This window comes from Lontra canadensis, unplaced genomic scaffold, assembly GCF_010015895.1.
Source record: "Lontra canadensis isolate GAN:19392208 unplaced genomic scaffold, GSC_riverotter_1.0 scaffold73, whole genome shotgun sequence".
Taxonomy (NCBI): Eukaryota; Metazoa; Chordata; class Mammalia; order Carnivora; family Mustelidae; genus Lontra; species Lontra canadensis.
Window position 1 is genome coordinate 10,830,242 of NW_022631067.1, and position 22,372 is coordinate 10,852,613.

Sequence of the window (22,372 nt, forward strand, 5' to 3'; positions counted from 1 at the left end):
CACTGAGCAATTTTTTTAGAGTTAACAGTAACAGACAGCCTCATGGAAAAATCTCAAAGATATGATGTTGTATAAAAGAAGTCAGACATAACCAAAATACGTTGTATGACTTCATCTATGTAAATTTAAATACAGGCAGAAATACTCTGTAGTGTTAGAACAGGAGGTACTTTGGCGGCCAAGCGGAGGGACCAAATGGGAAACTGTATGAAGAAATCTTCTGATGTCACAGAAATGTGCTATATGCAGATCTGGATGGCTGCTATACAGCTAGCTATACATGCATGCATGGGAATTTATTGAGTTGTACCCTTAAGATTTGTGGACTTTACTGAAGAGATGTGATATCTCACTTCAGAATATCTAAAACAAAAAACCACCACCAACAACAAAAAACCCCACTAATTTCAGAAATACACTACATTCAATGTTTTAAGACTACGTGCTGATTAGATATATTTGCACATTTTTTCCCACTCTGGAAAACTGGAGGATCTAGATGAAGATCTTCTACCCATAAAAAATATCTAGGGCACTTGGGTGGCTCAGTCAGTTAAGCACCTGCTGTCAGCTCAGGTCATGATCTCAGGGTCCTGGGATCAAGCCCCACATTGGGCTCCAGGGGAGGGGGGTGAGAGAGGTCGGTGCCTCCCTCTCCCTTTGCCCCCTGCCAGCTTGTGCTCTCTCTCCCTCACTCTCTCTCTCAAATAAATAAATAAAATCTTTAAAAAGGCTATGTAAAATTATAATTAATTTAAAAAACCACAATGACAAAATTGAAGACTTTTATTATGCCTCATCGGAAAGGGCAAGGGCAGCAAATAACCTATTATTTTAACTTTGTGGCTCTCTGTTCTCTATATATTCTATATATACATAGAATATACATATATTCTATAAGTATATCTATAAATTCTCAATATAAGTAAAACAATACTTAAACTTCAGGAGGATTTCAAATTTGGTGTTTACATTTTATCAATTTTAATTCAATTCACAGCCATAAGGTTCTTAACAGAAGACATTCTTAACAGAAATGAAAACTTCAGGAGACCCTGTCTTCTTCCACGTGTTATTTCAGAAAACCAATTTTTTTGTCTTGCTAAAATCCACACCCCACAACTACTTTAGCAGTTAGATTAAAACCTTAATCTGAATAGAAAAAATTATTTACTCATCTCTATACTAGCAGCTCCTAGAAGAATGTCTGTCTCAGTGAGCCATGCAGACATTTGGTGAATCGAAATGATAGGAGTCCAGATCAAGCACTTCAAAAAAAAAAAAAAAAAAAAAGGGAAGCAAGCCCTGTCATGGCCCAGTCTCAGAATGGGACTGAATGAATCTCTCTAGATGCTATGTTTATAGCTTGGTCAGACAGCTTGGAACTGTTTCTTTGCAGGATTTTTGTATCCCTCCCTATGCTAACCAACATTCTGGCACTTTGATGAGAAGTATACCAGATTCCCAAGGGAAGTGATCAATTCATGTAAATTTTCTATTCTGAAGTTATTAAAGCATATCAGAACAATTCACAATCATTCTAAATGGAAGAAAGAAATGATTTTTTTTAAGTCATAATAAGAAAGCATCTTAAGATGTACCAACCTGGATTTCTATATGACGAGGGTTATCGATAAATTTTTCTATTAGTAGTCTATCATCACCAAAACTAGAAGCAGCTTCTTGAGATGAAAATCTAAAGCCATCCCTAATTTAAAAAAAAAAGGGGGGGGCGGACAATCAAACTAACAAAGCAAATACAGCCCTCAATATAAAAGAAAACAAAGCACTTAAATATTTATTTTGGTTTATGAACAAAGCAAAGAAAAATTCACTTAATGCACAAATAACTAAATTGACTTTCATTGACCAACAACTCCTACACTCACCAGCTTTGTGACCCGGGGTTAATGATTTAAATTCCCAGACCCTAGATTATATAATGAAATAGGAATACCAATACTTAGTTCACCAACTGTTAAAAATTAGGTGTTTTTAATAAACCACAAAAAATTCCATTTCCTCACCCCTAACATATTTAAATTCCACTAATAAAAAATTTTTTCAATGCATATTCATTTGACTCAAGAGTCAGAATACATACACAAAAATGCAAAGGGCCAACTTGGCCAACGGCATGACTGGGGCAAAACTATAACGAAATACTCAGTGAGAATGAACATACAAGAGGAGGATCCTCAAGAACATTTTATGATATTTTTCATGATATTTTAAATATACACACATAAATATAACAGCCCTCACATACCCATACACATCATTATAACTTTCTTTTGAAATTGTTCAAAATTAATCATTAAAAGATAAAAGTACAATTTTTGAAAATAAAAATATGGATATAATTATAGGTTTATCCATTTTCTTCCCAAATTACAATAATTTAAATTGTTATAATTAAAATACACTCACCAAATTCATATACTATGAAATGGGCTCACTATTAAAAATGCACACTTGCAAAAAAAATGCTCACTTGCTTAACTAAAACTGAGTATATTATTGTCCACTCACTGACATATTCAGAATGTAGTTTAATTCTTTTTACATATCACTAATAGTTTCTTAATCTTCAGATTAAATATCTATACTTAAATACAACATTAAAATTCGTCCAACCTTTTAATTTGCAAACATTCCATCTGGCATTATTAGAAATATATGTGCTGCCGAAGGGAGCACTGGCATTATTAAAAATAAACGCCACATTTGTTTTTGTGCTTAAAAAATACAACACAGCAAGTAAACAATGACCAGAAGATAAATTCAAAACATATTGCAACAATTCCCGTTTCTCAGAGTTCTCAGAGAAAAGGTATCAAGTTTTCTTAGTCCTCTGTTACTTCTTTGATTTAGGGGAATGGAGTTTTTAGACCTCTGGAGACTGCAAACCTCAAAGAAACTAACGCACAATGAATTATTGTTTCCAGTACCATATGATCAACTTTTTATTAGATGGGGTATGATGATTCACAAAGAAAAAACAAAGCTCATTACAGTTTGTCTCTGCTGTAATGACTAAGGGCTTTCATGTTGCATTTAAACCAAGAATGCTAGAGAAAAAAATCAAAATTACCCAAATAAATGATCACATTCAAAAGCATCACCAGGATATTTTGGAGCTCACGGAAAACTACTTTTTTAAAAACATTTGTTATGCTCAGTTACACACTGATTCAACAAGTTTTTTACTCATCATGAAACCATGAGCCCGCGGCATATTTAGGTGGTGGGAATACAAAAATAAAGCAGAAACTGCTCTCAAAGCACGCAAAGGCTAGCAGGGGTATTCCAAAATGTAAACGTGGTCAATTTTCCATTGCGCCTTATTTCATTGAAATGCGGACAGGGAAAAGAAAGCCAGAAGTTAATATGAAAACATGAGTCTACCAACAACCTTCCTGATTCTCACCCTAATTTAATATACAATAACAAACACTGTTTAAAAAAAATAATAATAAGTCTTTGAGATGTTCTAGATTCCAAGATAAAGCCATAGATGCTACTTTCCTGAAAACACTTAAAAGAGATGTTCCAAGAGGGACACACTCCTCAGAATAAAATAATAAAGCAGTTACTGGCTACAAGGCTTTCCTTCCAAAGGCGGCTAAAATTTTTGTGGATCATGCAAAAAAAATCCCCCCCCCCCAAGAAATGAGAAAGGAAGGAGTACATACAACGTGGCACTTTAGCAACTGGTGACTCTATATTCTCTCAACTTTTCTGTAGTTTAGATTCTTCCAAAGTAACAGGGGCTACAGAGCGACTTTTATCAAATTGAGAACAATATTTTAGACAGAAAATTTAATCTCTAAAAGATGCCCACTGTATGAGTGAACACAGTGATTTCTGAAAATACCAAATGCTACATTAAAATTCATTGGTTAACAGCAGCACAGCAAATCTCAATGCCAAGAAACTGAAGAGTTATCTTCACCATAAAACATGTTGCTAACAGTAAGCCGTAGAGCAATGAGGGAGAAGAAACCCAAGATCCCAAGAAGAATAATGAAAAATAAATGCTAAGCTTAATTGCTATGTAAGTGCCATACAAAAAGGGTCACACAAGAAAGAAAAAGTTACAGTTTGTAAAATACTTATCTCCTATAAAACCATTAAGTTGTGTTTAATATCCTTACCACGTCATTCTTCCCTATCCAGAAGTTAGAGTAAACAGATCGTTTTTTCCAAAGATGGCCACAGCATTATCTCCCATTCCGTGTGTTTACTCTAGAGAACACTTTTGCCTAATCATGCAGCACAGGAACTTCTCAAAGTAAGGCTTACAGTGCAAGAAAAGAAAATGTATAGGACTGCAGAGAAAACAAATTATATTGAAATACAGGATTGAAATTATTTTCTAAAAGCAAATTTGGTATATAATATATGGATGGGGTTCTTTACTCATAATAAGCTCCAACAACAAATCTAATCACTGTTACTTAGAGATATATTAGCACATTACAGTTGCTGAAGATATGTGATTTCCAAAGCGGTAGAAAGTTCCAAAGATACTACTACTCTTGTAGTTCATTGCCTACACTGGAGGAAACACTAAATTCCAGTTAGAGGCAAGTGAAAGAAATAGGTTCTTTTTTCTCTCTTCCAGATGCATAAAACTCCTCTGAATTTTATGGGACTAGGAACTCAAAGGTTAAGAACTCATGATCTAGTGTATAAACTTCACAGAGCAAAGACTGACTCTGTTTTTTGTTCATTGCTGTATTCAGGAGCACTACTAAAACAGTGACTGCCACACAGGTTCTCAACAAGTATCGTCAGTCCATGCAATGAGTGAATTCATGCAGTCCGTCTCTGCTACCACTGTCACTAAGAGTAAAGCTGGGGTTTAAAGAGTAGTACATCATCTCTCGCCACCCCACAACACAACCGATTACTTTCTCTGGTGCTCAACCAAAGAAACAACGGTGCTCTGAGACAATTTTCTAGCAGAGATAAAACCATCTGTGCAAGTCTGCAACCTGGTGTCCTCCCAAGAGATTTTAAAGGGTAATGTATTGCCTCAAGGACATTTTTACCTTATTCACTTGAGAACCTAATTTCTGAACTAGGTTTATACTGGACAACTTTTGCACCAACTGCTCTGGACCTCTGTCTTTGAGAGACTGGGGGAGTGGGGAGGAAAGGAAAAGCAAGGGAAAGGGAGAAAGGAGAACCATCTGGAAGACCACAATACTTCTGGGTAGAGTAAGAGCACTGAAAGGCAACATAACATGATATCATAACATGATAAAGTCATTTTTTGACTCCTCCGACCCTCCCCACCCCGCCCAAAAAAAAAAAAGACAAAAAACTCTTCTGCCAAATGTGAAAATTAATAAAAACGCAAACCTAAAGAGAATCCCCTAAAACCTGTTTGTACTAGGCAGTTTTTCAAAAAATGATTTTCTAATCATGTAAACAATGCACTGGGCTTTTTAAACTGTTTTTAAAGAGTTACTTTTGTTTCTGAAACTAGTATGCTAAAAGAAAGTGGTCTACCTTTACAACAGAGTGCACTGCATATAAAGGACATTTAGTAGTTTCAAATTCAAAAGGAAATATATTCCATGGTCAAAAATTATCAAAGTAGTTTGCTATTTTTATAGACAAGCGATGGAAAGTAAGTGTGCACTGAGTAACACATAAGCAAATGAAATCATGACTGCCTTTTAAATGTGACTGTTTCAAATCTCTGCCCACATTCAGAATATACAGCATCAAACGTTAGTAGCTTTTGTCTAGAAAATAGAATCATGACCATAATTTTTTAAAATATACTGTAAAAACAAAAAGACAATCCTTTGTTAATGCTTAAGAAAGTAAAAAAGCCTTTCAATATCAGAATAATCATCAACAGAATATAAACAAGGAAGTTTTCAGCATAATTTCTATTTTCTTCCCACCTAAAAGAGTAAAAATGAGATGGTTACTGTAATTATTCCGTTCCACTTTTGGTATCTGTTTGTCAGTTTAATAAAACTCTAGTAACTGCAGTTTTCATCAAAGTATATTTTGGACGGCACCTCACCTGGTCTCTTCATCATCCCAGGCGATTCGCATGCCTTTCCCACCACCACCTGCTGAGGCCTTGATCATGACAGGGTAGCCTAACAGCAGGGAAGAATTAGACAGAAGTTCAGACTTTGATCATCTGGATGCATGAACATGACAACTGACCACATGTTCAATAACGCAGAAGACAATAACTAATTTATTTAAAAGTTCCTTTTTAGTGTCAGGAAAATAGCACCAGTGTAATGATCTCATATATATTTTAAAAACAAAGAGTGTTATCATTTCAAAAGAAAAGGACTGTTTGTATCAAATAAATACAACATTTTCCCCAGTAATGAAATAAAAAGCTAAGGAAACATAAATAAGTTGTTTGACAATAGAGTCCAAAAACAGAAGTAGATATAGTATTAGTTAAACAAAGATAAGAAGCAACTTTTAAATAATATCAAACATATACATACACATACAATAGTCCCCAAAAGTGCTGTCTGCATGCAGGACAAATTAAATTCCCTTTTCCAAAAGTAATGATTTACAGTATTTGAGGCATTTTTATCTGAAAAGTCACAGAAAACCCCCACAGTTTTTATCGGCAAGAACTGACACAATGATGTGGGAGGAAATCAAGTCACACAGTTATTGTACTATGGGTGGAAACAGAAGTTCCAGGACTTGCTGTTATGGGTGAAGAGGCTACTGCACCATTTCCACTCATCCGACAGGGAATGTGGACGCTAGCAAGTAAGATGAAAACACACAGTAAGGCCTGAACAAATGATCTCCACCTAAAGTTTTATACAACAAAATTAAATCATAAAATTATTAATAACTATTTAGATTATAAGGCAAAAATTTTGACAGCTTGAGTCACCTGCATCAATTTATCAAGAAAGGCTATAAAAAAAATCTCCTTGCTTAGAGGTTTTCCAAAAACAAGGTGGATACATTCACGTCCGAGACACTTGTTGATGATCTTTTCTGAAGAAAAAGATCAGTGAGTGCTTAAAAGACTCTTCCCAGCCTGTGATGCTCAAACAGCACTACAGAACTACAGGATCCTAGAGGAAAAGGAAGAGAGGGCCAAATGTCATAGACCTTTAACCCCAACCCACAAATATCACTCTTAACTTCAACGGAGTTAAGATGGCAGTTGCTTTCTGTTTCATAATTAATTCACTTTTTTAAATTCTGACGTTGCTTATGTTTACGTGGGACAGCATTTTAAAAGCAATGCTAAGTGCAGTGAAAAGAAAGACTAACATACTTTTTTCACATTGGTAGTCTAAGAATCTAGGAGGAAAAAGGGGGAAGTACCCAATAATTCTATCCTTGGAAATTCAGAAGAGAAAGGTATCATAGGAAGGTAACAGAAGAGATTAAGGAAAACATATGACAGCAAGAGCCGTTAACATGAGGCTATGAAGGATGAGTGGGATTTGAACATCTTAGTCAGGAATAGCAGGAATTGGTTTTAAAAAAGGACTAAAATAATCCAGCTGGAGAGCATCAGGATGGCAGAAGAAAAAGAATTAAAATATAAATTAGAGAGAAAATATGCTTGTCCCTCTCGCACATCCAAGATCCTGCACGAGAGTGAGAAGAAGGGAATGTGTGTCCTTCCATGCTGTAGCCTCACCATGAACGTCACATAAAGGAATCCGATTGAACTCATTAAAGATGAATTAGCCTGTTTTGGAGCAGTGAAGAAATAAAATCTAACAATGAGAAACTGCCATGCCTGAGAAAACGTTTTCACAAAAAATTAAAACAAATGGATCCATAGCACCCCCCCCAAAAAAAAGTTGTATCAATTCACATTCCAAAACTGTTTATCCATATAAGCAGGAAACAGGAAACCACAAGAGGTAAGATAGCTACATCCCTTATCTCTGTTTTCAGTTCCCTCTGAGAATTAGGAAATTTGCAGTTACTCTGATTCCAGTATTAATCTCGTCTTGGTTATTTACTATGGGCCTGGGCTATACAGTGATGTGTGAGGTTTGAAATAAGACTGGGAAACTGTCCTTGGTCACAAGAAACTAGATGGAGAAACAAAACACGAAAAGTAATCTGTCATCGGGAAACTATTATACGTTCAGAAAAAGAGAGACGTTGCTAAGCACCAGGGCAGTGTGTGATACGGCAATTACAACATGGCCCCCATCAGGAGGCGATGCAGCATCAGACCTGGGAACACGTGCAGCCCGGAAAGACAGGACTCCCTGACGGAAGAGGCCAAGTGCAGCACAGCCGGGAGCGAGAAGAAACTGGCATAAGCTAGTGACACTATAGTCACCAACTCAATGTAATTTCTAAACTATAACTGGGAATAATATAAAGCTAAGGTTTTCTACTCAACTTCTTATGCCAAGTCAGTCATTAAATTTCAGATAGATCATATTTTTATGTTGCCACCCTGCCATGGAGAAACTAGACCTCGTCATTTGGAGAGAGGGGAAAGAATATTCCACACAGATGATGTTAAATCCTATCAAAAAGCCCGTCTCTCATCCCTACTTTCCTATTTCCTATTGCGTCTCTGCAACTCCAATTGGGATAAGTTATGCGGTGCCACGAAAAAAAAGATTCAGCCAAAAGTTGACATTCCTGGAAAAATCCGAAATAATCAATTTGTTGTCGATCACCATTCCTTCACTTTACCTGGTCTAGGCACAAAATTTCCACTAATGTTCAGTCCCAATTTATTATCCGCCAGAGTACTTACTCCTGCGTTCAGCTTTGGTCTATGATGCAGATCTTTAATTTATGTTCTTCATTTGCCATAGGTTTGAAACAGAACAACCTTCCTTACAACGAACAGAATTCTCAACTTTTTTAAAAGCAGAAAAATCTCTTGGTATGAAAAGATCGCTTTAAAAAAAGACATCTCAGGTCCTAGTGGTGTTGGCACGTTCTCCCTCACGCTTCTCATCCTCTCCCCGGATGCCTACTCCCGCTACCGGACCTCACCGCCTGGACCACCCAGAGATTCACCCAACTCCGACACGCAGGGAGTCTCCAGTCTTTATTTCCCTTCCACCAAAAGAAATGGACTACATACTACATGAGACAAAAATTAAGTACTTAAGAAAATACAGAAACTTGGGTTACCAAAGCACTATTCCTACGTTTCTGTCCTCAGACCTCAAGGACAGGTCTGGTCTCCCGTCCCCGCAGCAATCAGCAGGTTTACTTTCCACCGTAAAGCAGCAATCCTCTAACTTTCCACCACATTTTCATTCATCAACTCAAAAATATACACTCAGTAAATACTTCATGTGCCAAGCACTGATGTGGCTCTGGGGGATACAAAATGAACAATTCAGAAAGTTCTGTGCTCTCATGGCCCTTACTATCTAGCAGAGAAAGATGCGTTGAGTACGCATGTGCCTGAACGTGCATACGGTACACATGTGTGCAGTAATACACATACTTCACAGAAGATGGGGACAGTGACAACAACAGAAGGAAGTGACTGGGGGTGATCAGGGTTACGTCTCCTTGAAGGCTTCTCTGTAAGATGGAAGCTGAAAGTGAGGCTTGACAGAGCTGAAGCCAGCCCTCTGACAACCAGTGAGGAAGGAACACTCCTGACGGAAGGAATGAGCTGGAAAATTACTAAGGAGAGGGCAGCAACCTAATATTGGATTTCTGAAGCTCACTCTGGCTACTCTGCAAGGCCTGAACTGTGGAAGGGCAAGGGTGGGCACAGGGAGACTGAGTAGGAAGCTTCTGCAGTGTTCCAAGGGAAAGCCAGCTGCAACCCCCACCCCGCTCACAGACAGACAAAGGCTGACTGGTTCAGAGGTAGAATCAGCATGACTTGTTGACAGTTCGGATGTTTGGCTATGGATGATAAGGAAAGGAAGGAAGAGTCTAGAGGCTTCAGCACTCTCTCATTTTGTTATGGAATACAGGTCCAAAAGATCAATTTTTTTGGACCAACTAATAGCACCATGTTGCCCCACGCAAGACACAATACGTAACCTCCCCGCTTCAAGCAAAACCTGTCCCTATACATGGCAGCATAACCTGGTAACATAAAGCTAATAAACGAAATGACACCTTAGTGATGCAACAGTCATAAAATAAAGAATTTTATGTAGTTTTTCACCCACGGTTTCTTGAATTAAGACTTCTCAGAACTTAATGATTGACAGAGACAAATGGTTAAAAAAAAAAAAATGAAGTATTTCACCTTTCCTATTCCTAATTTGGTGGTGCAAATCAGAAATCTTTCCAAAAGTATAAAAATTTTTGGTCTTTTTTTAAAGATTTACAAGCAAGCGCAGGGGGAGAGGCCGAGGGAGAGGGAGAGAAACAATCTCCAGCAGACTCCCCACTGAGCAAGGAGTTTGACACATGGCTAGATCCCAGGACCCTGAGATCATGACCTAAGCAGAAATCAAGTCACATGCTCAGCTGACTGAGCCAACCAGGTGTCCCCTGCCTTCTTTTAAAAGCAGTTGGAAGGGCGCCTGGGTGGCTCAGTTGGTCAAGCAACTGGCTTCGGCTCAGGTCATAATACTGGAGTCCCAGGATTGAGCCCCACATCAGGCTCCCAGCTCAGCAGGGAGTCTGCTTCTCCCTCTGACCCTCTCCCCTCTCAGGCTCAATCTCTCTCTCTCTCTCTCTCAAATAAATAAAATCTTAAAAACAAACAAACAAACAAAAAAACACAAACAAAAAATAAATAAATAAAATAAAAACAGCTCTAAAACACTTAAAACTGCAAGGCCTTTATTTCCCAAAAGAAAGGTTACAAGTTAAAAGAAAACAAAGGCTATTTTAGAGTAGGACAGTCCTCCAGATGGACAGAACAGGATCTGATAATAGAACCTCAGAAGAGAGAACAAAAGAACCTGGGGTAAGAGGGAGACGGTTCCTGAGACAGCCAGGAAGGAAATCTCCAGATAAAGCTGTGCATTATAATTACAGGGAAATCAAGTATTAAGCATTGCATTTGTTAGATTCCCTTTTTCTCCTTGAATGTAAAGGGTTCACTTACGATTCTGGTTTGGAGTTTCTGTGTATGTGGGGGGGGAGGGGTTAGGTGGGAGGGGTGTCCTTCATGAAAGTGTTATTTTTGAAAATTCCTAGGTGACTATTGCAAGCAATATTCCACAATTTGAATTTAACTGATTGCTTCCTTGTTATCACATTCAGAATAAAAAAATTAAATATCACATAACTGATACTGTACCCTAATTCTTATGACACCAGAAAACAAAAAAAGAAAAAAGAAAAAAAAAAGTCCATTTGTCTATTTCCTGATGACATTTGATTATTTGATTCAGATGGTACCCATTAAATTTCCTCATGAAAAATATGCCACTTTCTGTTTATAATTAGCAAACAATCTATAGAGCGACACTTGGAAACTGAATATCCTATATTCTACCCAATGGTAATAATAAACGTGAATAATTCTTGCCCTTTATATAATTTTTACACTTATTGTAGCAAAATGAGTTTTAAAAAATGATGACAACTTTTTGCCTCTCCTCACTGTTGTTTCTCCAGTGGCTAAGAGTTCCTGGAGAAGAGAACATAAAATGGTACTTACTAAGTAAATGTATTAATTTATAATTTCAGTAGCTACAAATCATTTTATTTTTACTACTATAATATATTTCACTGTACAAACAAACCAAAGCATTATCTATTCTACTATGAAGAGATATTCAGATGCGTACATACAATGCTCCCATGAATATTTCTGAATGTGTTGCTTGGAACCCTGTGTAAGAGTTCCTAAGGTATATGCCTAGGACTGTAACTGTTGGATAGGATGCAAGTTATAAAGTCTTTATGAAAAATCTAATTTCTTCACTATTCTTTATCTCCATGACCACAACACTTATACAAACTACCATCACCTGCCTCTTCACAGGACACCTGCAGTAGCCTCCAAACACAGCTCCCTATCACTACAGTTGGTCACCTCAACCTACACTGCAGTCATTGGAATCCTCCAATATATTTATACACATACACACATACACACACACACATAAGATCACCTCTCTCTCTTGCCTAAAACATTCACTGAGTTTACATTGTACCAAGAAACCATAGATGTCTGAAGAAATAGAAATTATGAACTCAAGGACAGGAAGCATGGAAGGTACAGAGAGACGGCCTAACATATACTTGTTGAATCACAATACCAGGTAAGGCTATGAAAGAAAGCTTTAAGAAAAAAAAGAAAGAAAAAGAAAAAGGCTATAACATATTATTATGAACATCAATTAACCGACCTATTAAACAAAATAAACCTTAACACCCTTTACTCAAAGATGACGAAACCCAAACACACAATATAATATTTATATATATTACATATAATATTATAATATTCACAATGTTTACAATCCAATCAAAAATTAAGAGACGCATGCGGATGCCTTGGTAGTGCAGTTAAGCAACCACTCCTGGTTTCGGTTCAGGTTGTGATCGGAGGGTTGAGACAGGAAGCCCCACCTTGGGCTCCAGGGGGAGTCGGCTTAAGACTCTTTCCCTCTCCCCCTGACTTTCTTCCCCTACTCCCCCATCTCACCCCCCCGCTCACTCCCATGCATGCGCACTCTCTCGCTCTCTCTCTCTCTCAAATAAATAAATAAATAAATAAAAAGAAAAGATGTGAAGAGGGATGCCTGGCTGGCTCAGCCCACAGAGCATGTGATTCCTGACCTCAGGGTCATAAGTTTGAGCCTCACATTGGGCTTAGAAACTATTTTTTAAAAAAAAAGAGAGAGAGAGAGACATGTCAAGAGAGAGGTAAAATGTAATCCACCTCAGGAAGAAAACAGTCAATAGAAACAAACCCAGAAATGAAGAACCTTAAAAGACCTATTATAAATTACAGCTATTACAAACACTGTTAAGTATGGGAAAGGATTTTTTTAAAAAATTATCAACTATACTTCAAGAAAAAAAATTATTTCTGGAGTGCCTGGGTGGTTCAATCAGATAAGTGGCTGACTCTTGATTTTGACTCAGGTCATAACCTCAGGGTCCTGGGATCAAGCCCCACAGCACAATCCACGTTCAGCAGGGACTCTGCTTCAGAATTCTCTCTCCCTCTCCCTTTGCCCATTCCCCTGCTATGTCTTTCTCCCCCCAAATAAATAAATCTTTAACAAATTTTCTAATCAACAGAAAATCATGATGGTGAGAGAAACAGAAAACATAAAAAAATTAACATTTGGATTCCTAGGTATAAAAATAACTGAAAGGAAAAAAATCCAACAGTGTAGAAAAGAATTATACCATGACCAAGTGGGATTTATTCCCAGTATGCAAGGTTAGTTCAACATTCAAAAAGCAGTTAATATAATCCATCACATCAACAGGCTGAAGAAGAAAAAATATGACATGACCATATCAGCAGATGGAGAAAAAGCAATTTGACGAAATTCAACACCCACTGAGTTCAGCAAACTATGAATACAAGGAAAGTTCTTAAACTTCATAAAGAACATCTACAAAAAGCCTACACCTAACCTTATACTTAATGGTGAGAACCTAGATGCTTTCCCCCTAAGATGAGGAACAAGGTAAGGATGTCCCCTCTTACCACTCCTATCACTGTCCTATACAAGTTCTATATTATGCAATAAGACAAGAAACAGATAAACACATACGGAAGAAATAAAACTCTTCATTAGCAAGTAATACGATTTCTATAATGAAAACTTCGAAGAACCAACAACCACCACCACCACCAAAAATATCCAGAACTAAGTGGATTATAAAAAGGTTGCAGGATACAAGGTCAACATACAAAAGGCGATTGCATTCCTATATACCAACATGAGAACTTCAACTTTAAAACTAAAAACCAGGGCGCCTGGGTGGCTCAGTGGGTTAAGCCTCTTCCTTCGGCTCAGGTCATGGTCGCGGGTTCTGGGATTGAGCCCTGTATCGGGTTCTGGGATTGAGCCCTGTATCAGGCTATTGGGCTCTCTGCTCAACAGGGAGTCTGCTTTCCCCTCTCTTTCTCTCTGCCTGCTGCTCTGCTTGCTTGTGATCTGTGTGTGTGTGTGTGTGTGTGTGTGTGAGAAATAAATAAATAAAATTTAAGAAAAAAAAAAACTTTTAAAAAAATTAAATTAAAAACCAATACCATTTACATGGGCACTCACCCACCCACCCACCACCCCAAAAACAAACTCAGGCATAAATCTAACAAAATATGTATGGTACCTATATGAAGAAAGCTACAAAATTCAAATGAAATTAAGATCTAAATAAACGGAGAAATATCCATGTGTAGACTATGAATTCTCCTCAACCTGATCTACAGATGCAATGCAATCCCAACCAAAACTCCCGGCAAGTTATTTTGTGGCTATCAACAAACTGATTTTAACATTCATAAAGAAAAGCAAAAGACCCAGAACAGTTAATGTCAGAGGAGAGTGACAATTTCAAAAGGTTGGTGTTACCCTACTCCAAGACTTACCATAAAGCTACAGTCGGCATGGTACTGGTAAAAGCACACACAAATTAATGGAATAAAATAGAGGGACTAAAAATAGACGCACAAAAATACAGTCAACTGATCTCTGACAAAGCAGCAAGAGCAAGCAACAGAGCAAGGATGGTCTCGTCAACAAGCAGTGCTAGAACTGGACATTCATCCACAAAAAAGTGAATCTACACAATGCTTAGAAGCTAACTCAGTGGACCTGAGGCCCAAATATACAAACAGGGAGAGTTCCAGAAGATGAACAGGAGAAAATTCAGATGACCTTGGGTTTGACAATTAGTTTTTAGATACAATACCAAAAGCATGACCCTTAAAAGGAAAACACTGGTAATTGAGCTTTATTAAAATTATACATTTCTCTGTCAAATCAAAAACAAAAAACACTCAAAACAATGTAGGCCCAAGTCACAGACTAGGATAAAACTTTTGCAAAATACCAATCTGATAAAGAACTGTATCTAAAAGAGAGATCTTAAAACTCAACAATAAGGGGCGCCTGTGTGGCTCAGTGGGTTAGGGCCTCTGCCTTCAGCTCAGGTCATGATCCCAGGGTCCTGGGATAGAGCCCCGCATGGGGCTCTCTGCTCAGCAGGGAGCCTGCTTCCTCCTCTCTCTCTCTCTGCCTGCCTCTCTGCCTACTTGTGATCTCTGTCAAATAAATAAATAAAATCTTCAAAAAAAAAAAAAAACTCAACAATAAGGAAACCCAATCAAAAAATCAGTAAAAGATTTGAAGAGACACTTCTATGGAGAAGATACAAGATGGCAAATAAGCATATGAAGAGATGCTCAACATCTTTTTCTTCAGGGGAATGCAAATCAAAACAAAATACTACTATGCGCTTACTAGAATGGCTAATATTCCAAAGCATTCACAATACCAAAGGCCATGGAGGGTGCACACCAGGACCGCACCAGGACCGCTTACTCATCACGGGAGGGGGGGGGGCAGGGGGGGATGCAAAATCTTCTTACCCAAGGCCGCAGCAGTCATACTCCTAGGTATTTGCTGAACTGAGTTGAAAATTTATGTCCACACACAAAAATGTTTACAGCAACTTTGTTAATGACTACCAAGAACCAGAAAGAACCAAGGTATCTTTCAAAAGGTGAGTGGAGAAACAATCTTGTATTCATTCCATGGAATATTATTCAACAATTTTTAAAAATGAGCTATCAAGCCACAAAAAGACATGAAGGAATTTTTTAAATGCATACAGCTACATGAAAAAAGCCCTTGTGAAAAGGCTACGTACTATATGACTCCAACTATAGGACATTCTGGAAAAGGCAAAAGCATAGCGTGTAGGAAGCAGTGTGAGCCAAGGGTTGTCAAGGGTAGTGAAAGCAGGGTTGAAAAGGTGAAGCACAGGGCAAACTAGTTTGTACGAAACTATAAGGGTAGATACATGTCATTATGCATTTGTCAAAACACACAACTATACAATACAAACACGGAAACTCAATGGAAACTGCAGACTATAGTTAATAATGTATTAATGTTTGTTTATTAATTGTAACAAATATGCCACACTAACACCAAGGGTTAACACTGGGAAAGCTGCAGAGGGCTCCGGCTGGGGTGGTATACAAATGGAATTCCATTTACTTAAAGAACTATTTGGTAAATCTAGAACTGCAAAAAATAAGAATAATAATTGAGTCTATTCATCATTTAAAGGGGGACAAAAATTTGAAAAGATAGTTTACAAAAGATTAATGAATGTGACAGCATTAAGCACGTGAAAATATGCTCAATAGTATTTGGTATAAAGTAAACACAATTTTAGGGGTGCCCGGGTGGCTCAGTGGGTTAAGTCTCTGCCTTCAGCTCAGGTCATGATCTCAGGGTCCTGGAATAGAGCCCCGCATCGGGCTCTCTGCTCAGCAGGGAGCCTGCCTCTCTGCCTCCTTGAGATCTCTGTCTCTCTGTCTCTGTCTCTGTCTCTCTCTCTCTCTCTCTCTCTCTCTGTTAAATAAATAAATAAAATCTTTTTTTAAACATTTTTAAAAAGGAAACACAATTTTAAATCGCAATGAAATAAAACTACACATCCATTAGAATGACTGAAACTTAAAAAGACAGGCGATGTTCAGTGTTTTCCTGGAATAACTAGAACACTTACATTACAGTGATAATGTAAAATGGGAGAAGGGACATTTTCACACAGGACAGAAATGTTCTGTATCTTAACTACGGTTACATTTACCAAAATTCACTAAGCTATACACTTAAAATAGCTAGATTTTATTCTTTATAAAGTGTACATGAATAAAAATGGTTTACGAAGCAGACAGAAAGAACAGAGTGCCTACAATGTAACAAAAATTAGAGCTATCCATTCAACAGCTATATAACACGTACGAACATTCCGGCACTGGGCTGGAAGAGCGCTACTATCAACCTAGATTTGCATATTCAGGAAAACTATTTTTCAAGAAAGAATGAAAAATGGACAGTTCCTGCAAACACTGAGTTAACTAGCCATACTAACTTCTGAAGAGTAAATTCCAAGAAAAACAGAAAGAATCAGGGATGAAAGGAACAATGAGCAAAGATAATAGGCATTTGAGTAAAGCTAAAATAAACAATGGATGATCATACCCTGTAATGTCTCAATAGTGAAGTAAACAAATAAGGAAATAAAATATAAAATAACATATAAAGGGTAAACAGCATTAATGTATTTCTTTGGTAGGAGAATAAACTTTAGACTGAAATTTAAGATAAGTGAATGTTTTACAAAGTTTAATATAGGAGAATGAAGGACACCTGAAGAAATATCTCCAAAGCTGACATTTCTATAGTAAACACTAAAAGAATGGAAACAAGAGTATAAAATCATCACCACGGCGGAGAGGAGTGCAGGGGAAAATGGAAAAATAAAAACAGAACAAGAAAAAAATTTTACGTCATCATTATAATCAAAAAGAAATAAAGAAAGGAGAGAAAACAGAATCCAGAAGAGGAACAAAAACAAAAAGCAGACAATATAAATAAATCAAAATACGGTAGTAAATACAATAAATGTACATGAACTACACTCACTGATTAAGAGACACCGCCATGCTGAATAGAAATAAAACAAAATGCTAGTCCAAACACCTACAAGAGATCCACCTAAAATAATGGTTCACTGGTTGACTGAAAGTTACAGGAACATACAAGGAAAAGACCAAAATAAGCTGGTTTAAACATATTATCATATTAAAACCCAAAATTCACTACATTTTGATTAAAAGTAAAAACAGCCCAAAAGACACCTGTTACACCGTTACATTACCTATTAACTTATCTTAAGAATATACAGAGGCAAAACCTAAGAAGCAAGGAAGAATTGGGAAATCTACTCTCTCAAAAAATGATCAAACAGTTGAAAAGTCAGCAGAAGATTTAAACATCCTAATAGGTAGTTCTGACCTATTGGTTATTTATAAAATACAGCATACAATAATTTGAGAATATAAATTCTTTTCAGGTATACATGCAAGATGTAAAGTAACTTACTCCTTGGTCATAAAATAATTCTCACCAAATCAGAAAGATTCTAAATAAAAAAGAAAATATTCACTGATCAGAAAACAATTTAGAAATTAATAAAAAGCAGAAAATTTTCAGTTATCTTAAAATACACTCCTAGGAAACACAAGTCAAAAATCCTAAGAGAAATCTGGGGTTCCTCTCTGGCTCAGATGGTAGAGCATGAGACTCTTGATCTCAGGGTTGTGGGTTTGAGTCCCATATTTGGGGGAGGGATTATTTAAAAATAAAATCTGAAAAGGAAGAAAGGGAGAGAGGGAGGGAGGGAGGGAGGGAAATCTGAAAGCTCAGAAATGAGCAATCATGAAAAATACATATCAAAATTGTTAAGTAGGGATCTCTATTGAGAGCTCTACTTTAGCCCATTCCCCCAGCTGCTGAAAGTCTTGTTGGCAACCGACAGCAGACTGATCCTCAGCTTTCTGCCCAAAGTCTTGCCCCTTCTTAGGGGCAGCCCACAATCAGTGGTAAACGGACATGGGTATACAAAGGCTCAATCCCAGGGCCCCAATTTCCAACAACCATGAAAGACCAGAGCTCTCTGTAGGATCAGCTATGGCCTTTGTTGAATCTGCATCTCAACTCAATTCAACCTCTCCTTCAGTCCAATTTCTTTCACTCCCTCACGCATGCTGGCCCCAAGAGTATGTCCCCCAACAAACTTCCAGAACTTGTTTCCAAAGGAATCCCACCTGTGACAGAGGAACACATTTAGAAGGCTATACAGTGATTAGCTTAAACAGACAGAACAGAGAGAAATGGAGAGAAGGTGACGAATTCAAGATTTGGGAGGTGATGACCATCACGCACGAATAGTGAAACCATACACTGAAATCTAGCACTGAGCACTGAATCATGGGAAAGCTTCACTGCTGATCTCACAATTTAGCCCTCTCTACTTCCTGCCTCTGTGATCCATGACACTGCAGATGGTAGAAATTCCATCAGCCTCATTCTCTGCATGAGGCTGGCAACAGAACAGAACTTCTTCCTACCCCACAACGTGACCGATGGGAAGCGAACACACAGGAAGAAGAAAATGTCTTTGTTGCTTAAGATCACAAGGAAAGAGCAATGCAAATGTACAATCCTAGAACTCTCATGAACTAAGGACAACTGCACGGACTCAAATAGAAATTAGCATATTACTACAGTTTCCAAGGAAATACAATTCAGAATACACTAGGAAATGTGGCTGTCATACAACACTTGGCTACATGGAAAAGTTCCTATTGCGTACACAAAGAGGTAGTTTAAATTCAAGCAATTTGGGGAAATAAATACCATTATCAATACATTACCCCTTATGTATATATTTGGTCATAATTTTCTACTGATCTTATTGTCTTTTAATTACAAATTAGTTATAGTTAGTTTTAACATTATCAACTTAGTTTTGCTGTATACTTTGGGTTCACGCATTTCAGACTAAGGGGATACAGCCCATGTGTGTTAATACTATCTGGGATCTACAATCATCCAGTAACTAGAAAGTAAACATGTTATTTATTGAGGTCCAGCTATGAATTATTCATATCTCTGCTACTACTACAGATATAGCATACATATAATCTCCAAAAAAGATACCAGAAGGTGATCCTTATTAACATTATTTTTTCCACTGGAAAATGAAAAAGTGTGAGAGGGCACAGGATAGTTCACCCTTCCTAAGTTGGCCATCCACACACATAAACAAATAACCATATAAATATATTTAGCTTAAGAAAGAATGACCCAGTATTGTACACATAAAGATACAATCAAGACATGTTATAAGCTGAAGTAAACCAATAAATAACATTAATTGTTTTGATTTGGCAAGGAAAAGCAATTATTCTTTTCAGAAAAACTGATCTTGTCTACCTGTTTCCCTCTACTCAGGCAAATAAAAATTAGATCCCTAACTCTGCTCCAGGAAACAGAAATCAAGCACATTTCAATGTATTGATAAATCAGAGTAAAAGGGGTTCACAGGAAGTTTCCCAACAAAACCCAAAGGCCCCATGTTTTCACATTATCGTCAAAACATTATGCAGAGCCTTTTACAATAGAATGGAAAAAAGAAAAGGAATGCAAGAAAGAACAATAAAACAAAAGAAAGATGATTAAAGACTGAGAAAAACAAAAAGGCAGTGGGAACTTGTAAAATCATGCTTAAACCCAGAATGTTTATGCTGGAGTAATAAAAGAAAATATAAGTAAGTACCCTAAGTGACCGGGGGTGGGGAGGGGGGGGTGGAGGGGGTGGGGGGAGGAGATACAGAACTCATGTTCTCATCTCCCAGGGATTATCATCCTGACCTCAAATGATCACATTCTTTCATCAATGGGAAAACAGCAAAGGAAAAAGCCTCACTTTTTAACAGATTTCGCAAAGAATACTTTAACACTACTCTCTTCAAAATGACTTTTCTTCAGACATTTCTTATTAAATCTCCTTAGCACATGAAACGTATCTTTTAGTGAGGACCAAACTGGAAAATATATTAACACGATATAATATTGTGAAGAATGTCTAAATTATATTATTTTTTCAAAGGTTTCTTCAATGTATCTTTAACCACACAACCATATATCACGTGTGAAAAATTTCCTAAGCAGCATGAAACAGAGGAAATAAAAGATTTGGTGGCTTAGCCGAGTATTTCTATCCCTCTTAGGTGTGAACAATTTGTTCTTATTAAAAAAAAAAAAAATGAGCAACTTCTTTACTGTAATGCCATGTCAAAAGGAAGGTGGGAAGAACAGGCAAAGGAAAACAGCCAAGGCAGAGAAGAAAGGAAGACCATAAGCCCCTACACACTCATCAGAGACAGAGAGGCCAAAGCAGTCTGCAGACTAGTATTAAAAAGAAACAAATGGAAGGGAGCACCTGGCTGACTCAGTCAGTAGAACATAAGACTCTGGATCTCAGGTCTTTAAGTCTGAGCCCCATATTGAGTGTAGGGAGGAAAGGAGAGAAGAAGACAAGACAAGACATAGGAGAGCCTATCTTGCAAATAATGTAAGATGTCAGCATCAGAGATAAGTAAAAAGGCATTAAGATTCAGTCACATAATTTCATACATCTGACTCTTAAGATTCCTAGAAGCTTCCATCAGCCCAGCCTAATGGATCCAAGAACAACCTACAAGAATTGCTGAGTAGTTGTTAATAAGAACAAACTAAATTTACTTGAATAATCTTAGATTATTTTTAGTTATCTATTTGCTGAGAGTTTATCATAATTTACTTAATATTCCTGTTCTTCCCAGGTATCTCCATTACAAAATTAAAGATTAAGGGAAAAGGAATAAGAAAATTAATGTCAAATTATGATCTATAAATATTATGGAAAAAAATTTTTTAATGTGTGATTATTTAATTCATTTGTATACTGATACACACATTTGTTTGGATTCATTCACTGAATAACCACTTGCTGACTATATATTCTGTGATAAGCATAGCTTAAGTACTAGAAATACAAAGGAAACTAACCCACATGGTCAACTATCTACAAAACAGTAATTAAATGAACATAAACCAATCATTTGCAAAGACAAAATCTATTTAATGCAGGGAATCTCATGTGATTTTAAGAGAAAAGCAATCCATCAAGACAATTCCATGAAAGGGGCAGGGAGATATTTCCATTTTAAACAAAGTTCTAGGAACACTGTAAGACGAGGAACACACTTCAGTTTGATAGTTTTTTCCCTTCCCTTAAAAACTCTTTATAACTCAATCATCCAGTCAGTCGCTCTTCCTTTTCATAAAGAGATACTTGAGAAAAATGTGTATTCTTCTACTGTTGGGCAGAGTGTTCTATATATAAGGTCTAATTGGTTTAGAATGTTGTTCAAGCTCTCTATTTCTTTATGGATCCTCTCTGGAGGTGTTCTAGCCACTACCTAGAATGTGGTACTGCAGTCTCCCACTATTACTGCACAACTGTCTATTTCTCCTTTCATTCTGTAATGTTTACTTCATGTATTTTGGAATCTTTGCTGTTGGGTGCACATATGTTTATAATAATCAGTACATAACATGTCTTTGTTTCTTGCAACAGTTTTAGACTCCCAGTCTATTTTGTCTGATATTAGTACATCCACCCCAGTTCTTTTTTGGTTCCTATTTGCATGGGATATCTTTTCCCATCCTTTCACATTCCATCTACTTCTGTCTCTGGATCTACGTGAGTTTCTTGTCAACAGCATATAGTGGGATTGAGTTTTTTATCCATTCTGTCAATATCTGGCATAGTGAGATACCATTTCACACACATAGGGATGGCCATATTAAAAAACATAACAAAACAA

At 37.2% G+C, this 22,372-nt stretch overlaps 1 protein-coding gene across 4 annotated transcripts in view; it reads right to left on the minus strand.

Moving 5' to 3' along the window:
• The window catches only part of PCCA (propionyl-CoA carboxylase subunit alpha), a 397,106-nt gene that overhangs the window by 240,633 nt on the left and 134,101 nt on the right, over window positions 1-22,372 (minus strand). For all 4 annotated transcript variants that reach the window (XM_032881100.1, XM_032881099.1, XM_032881101.1 and 1 more), the window contains 2 exons: window positions 6,050-6,128; window positions 1,606-1,708 (listed from right to left, as the gene is read on the minus strand). In XM_032881100.1, coding sequence (XP_032736991.1) covers window positions 1,606-1,708; window positions 6,050-6,128 — 182 coding nt within the window. The remainder of the gene's footprint in view (window positions 1-1,605; window positions 1,709-6,049; window positions 6,129-22,372) is intronic.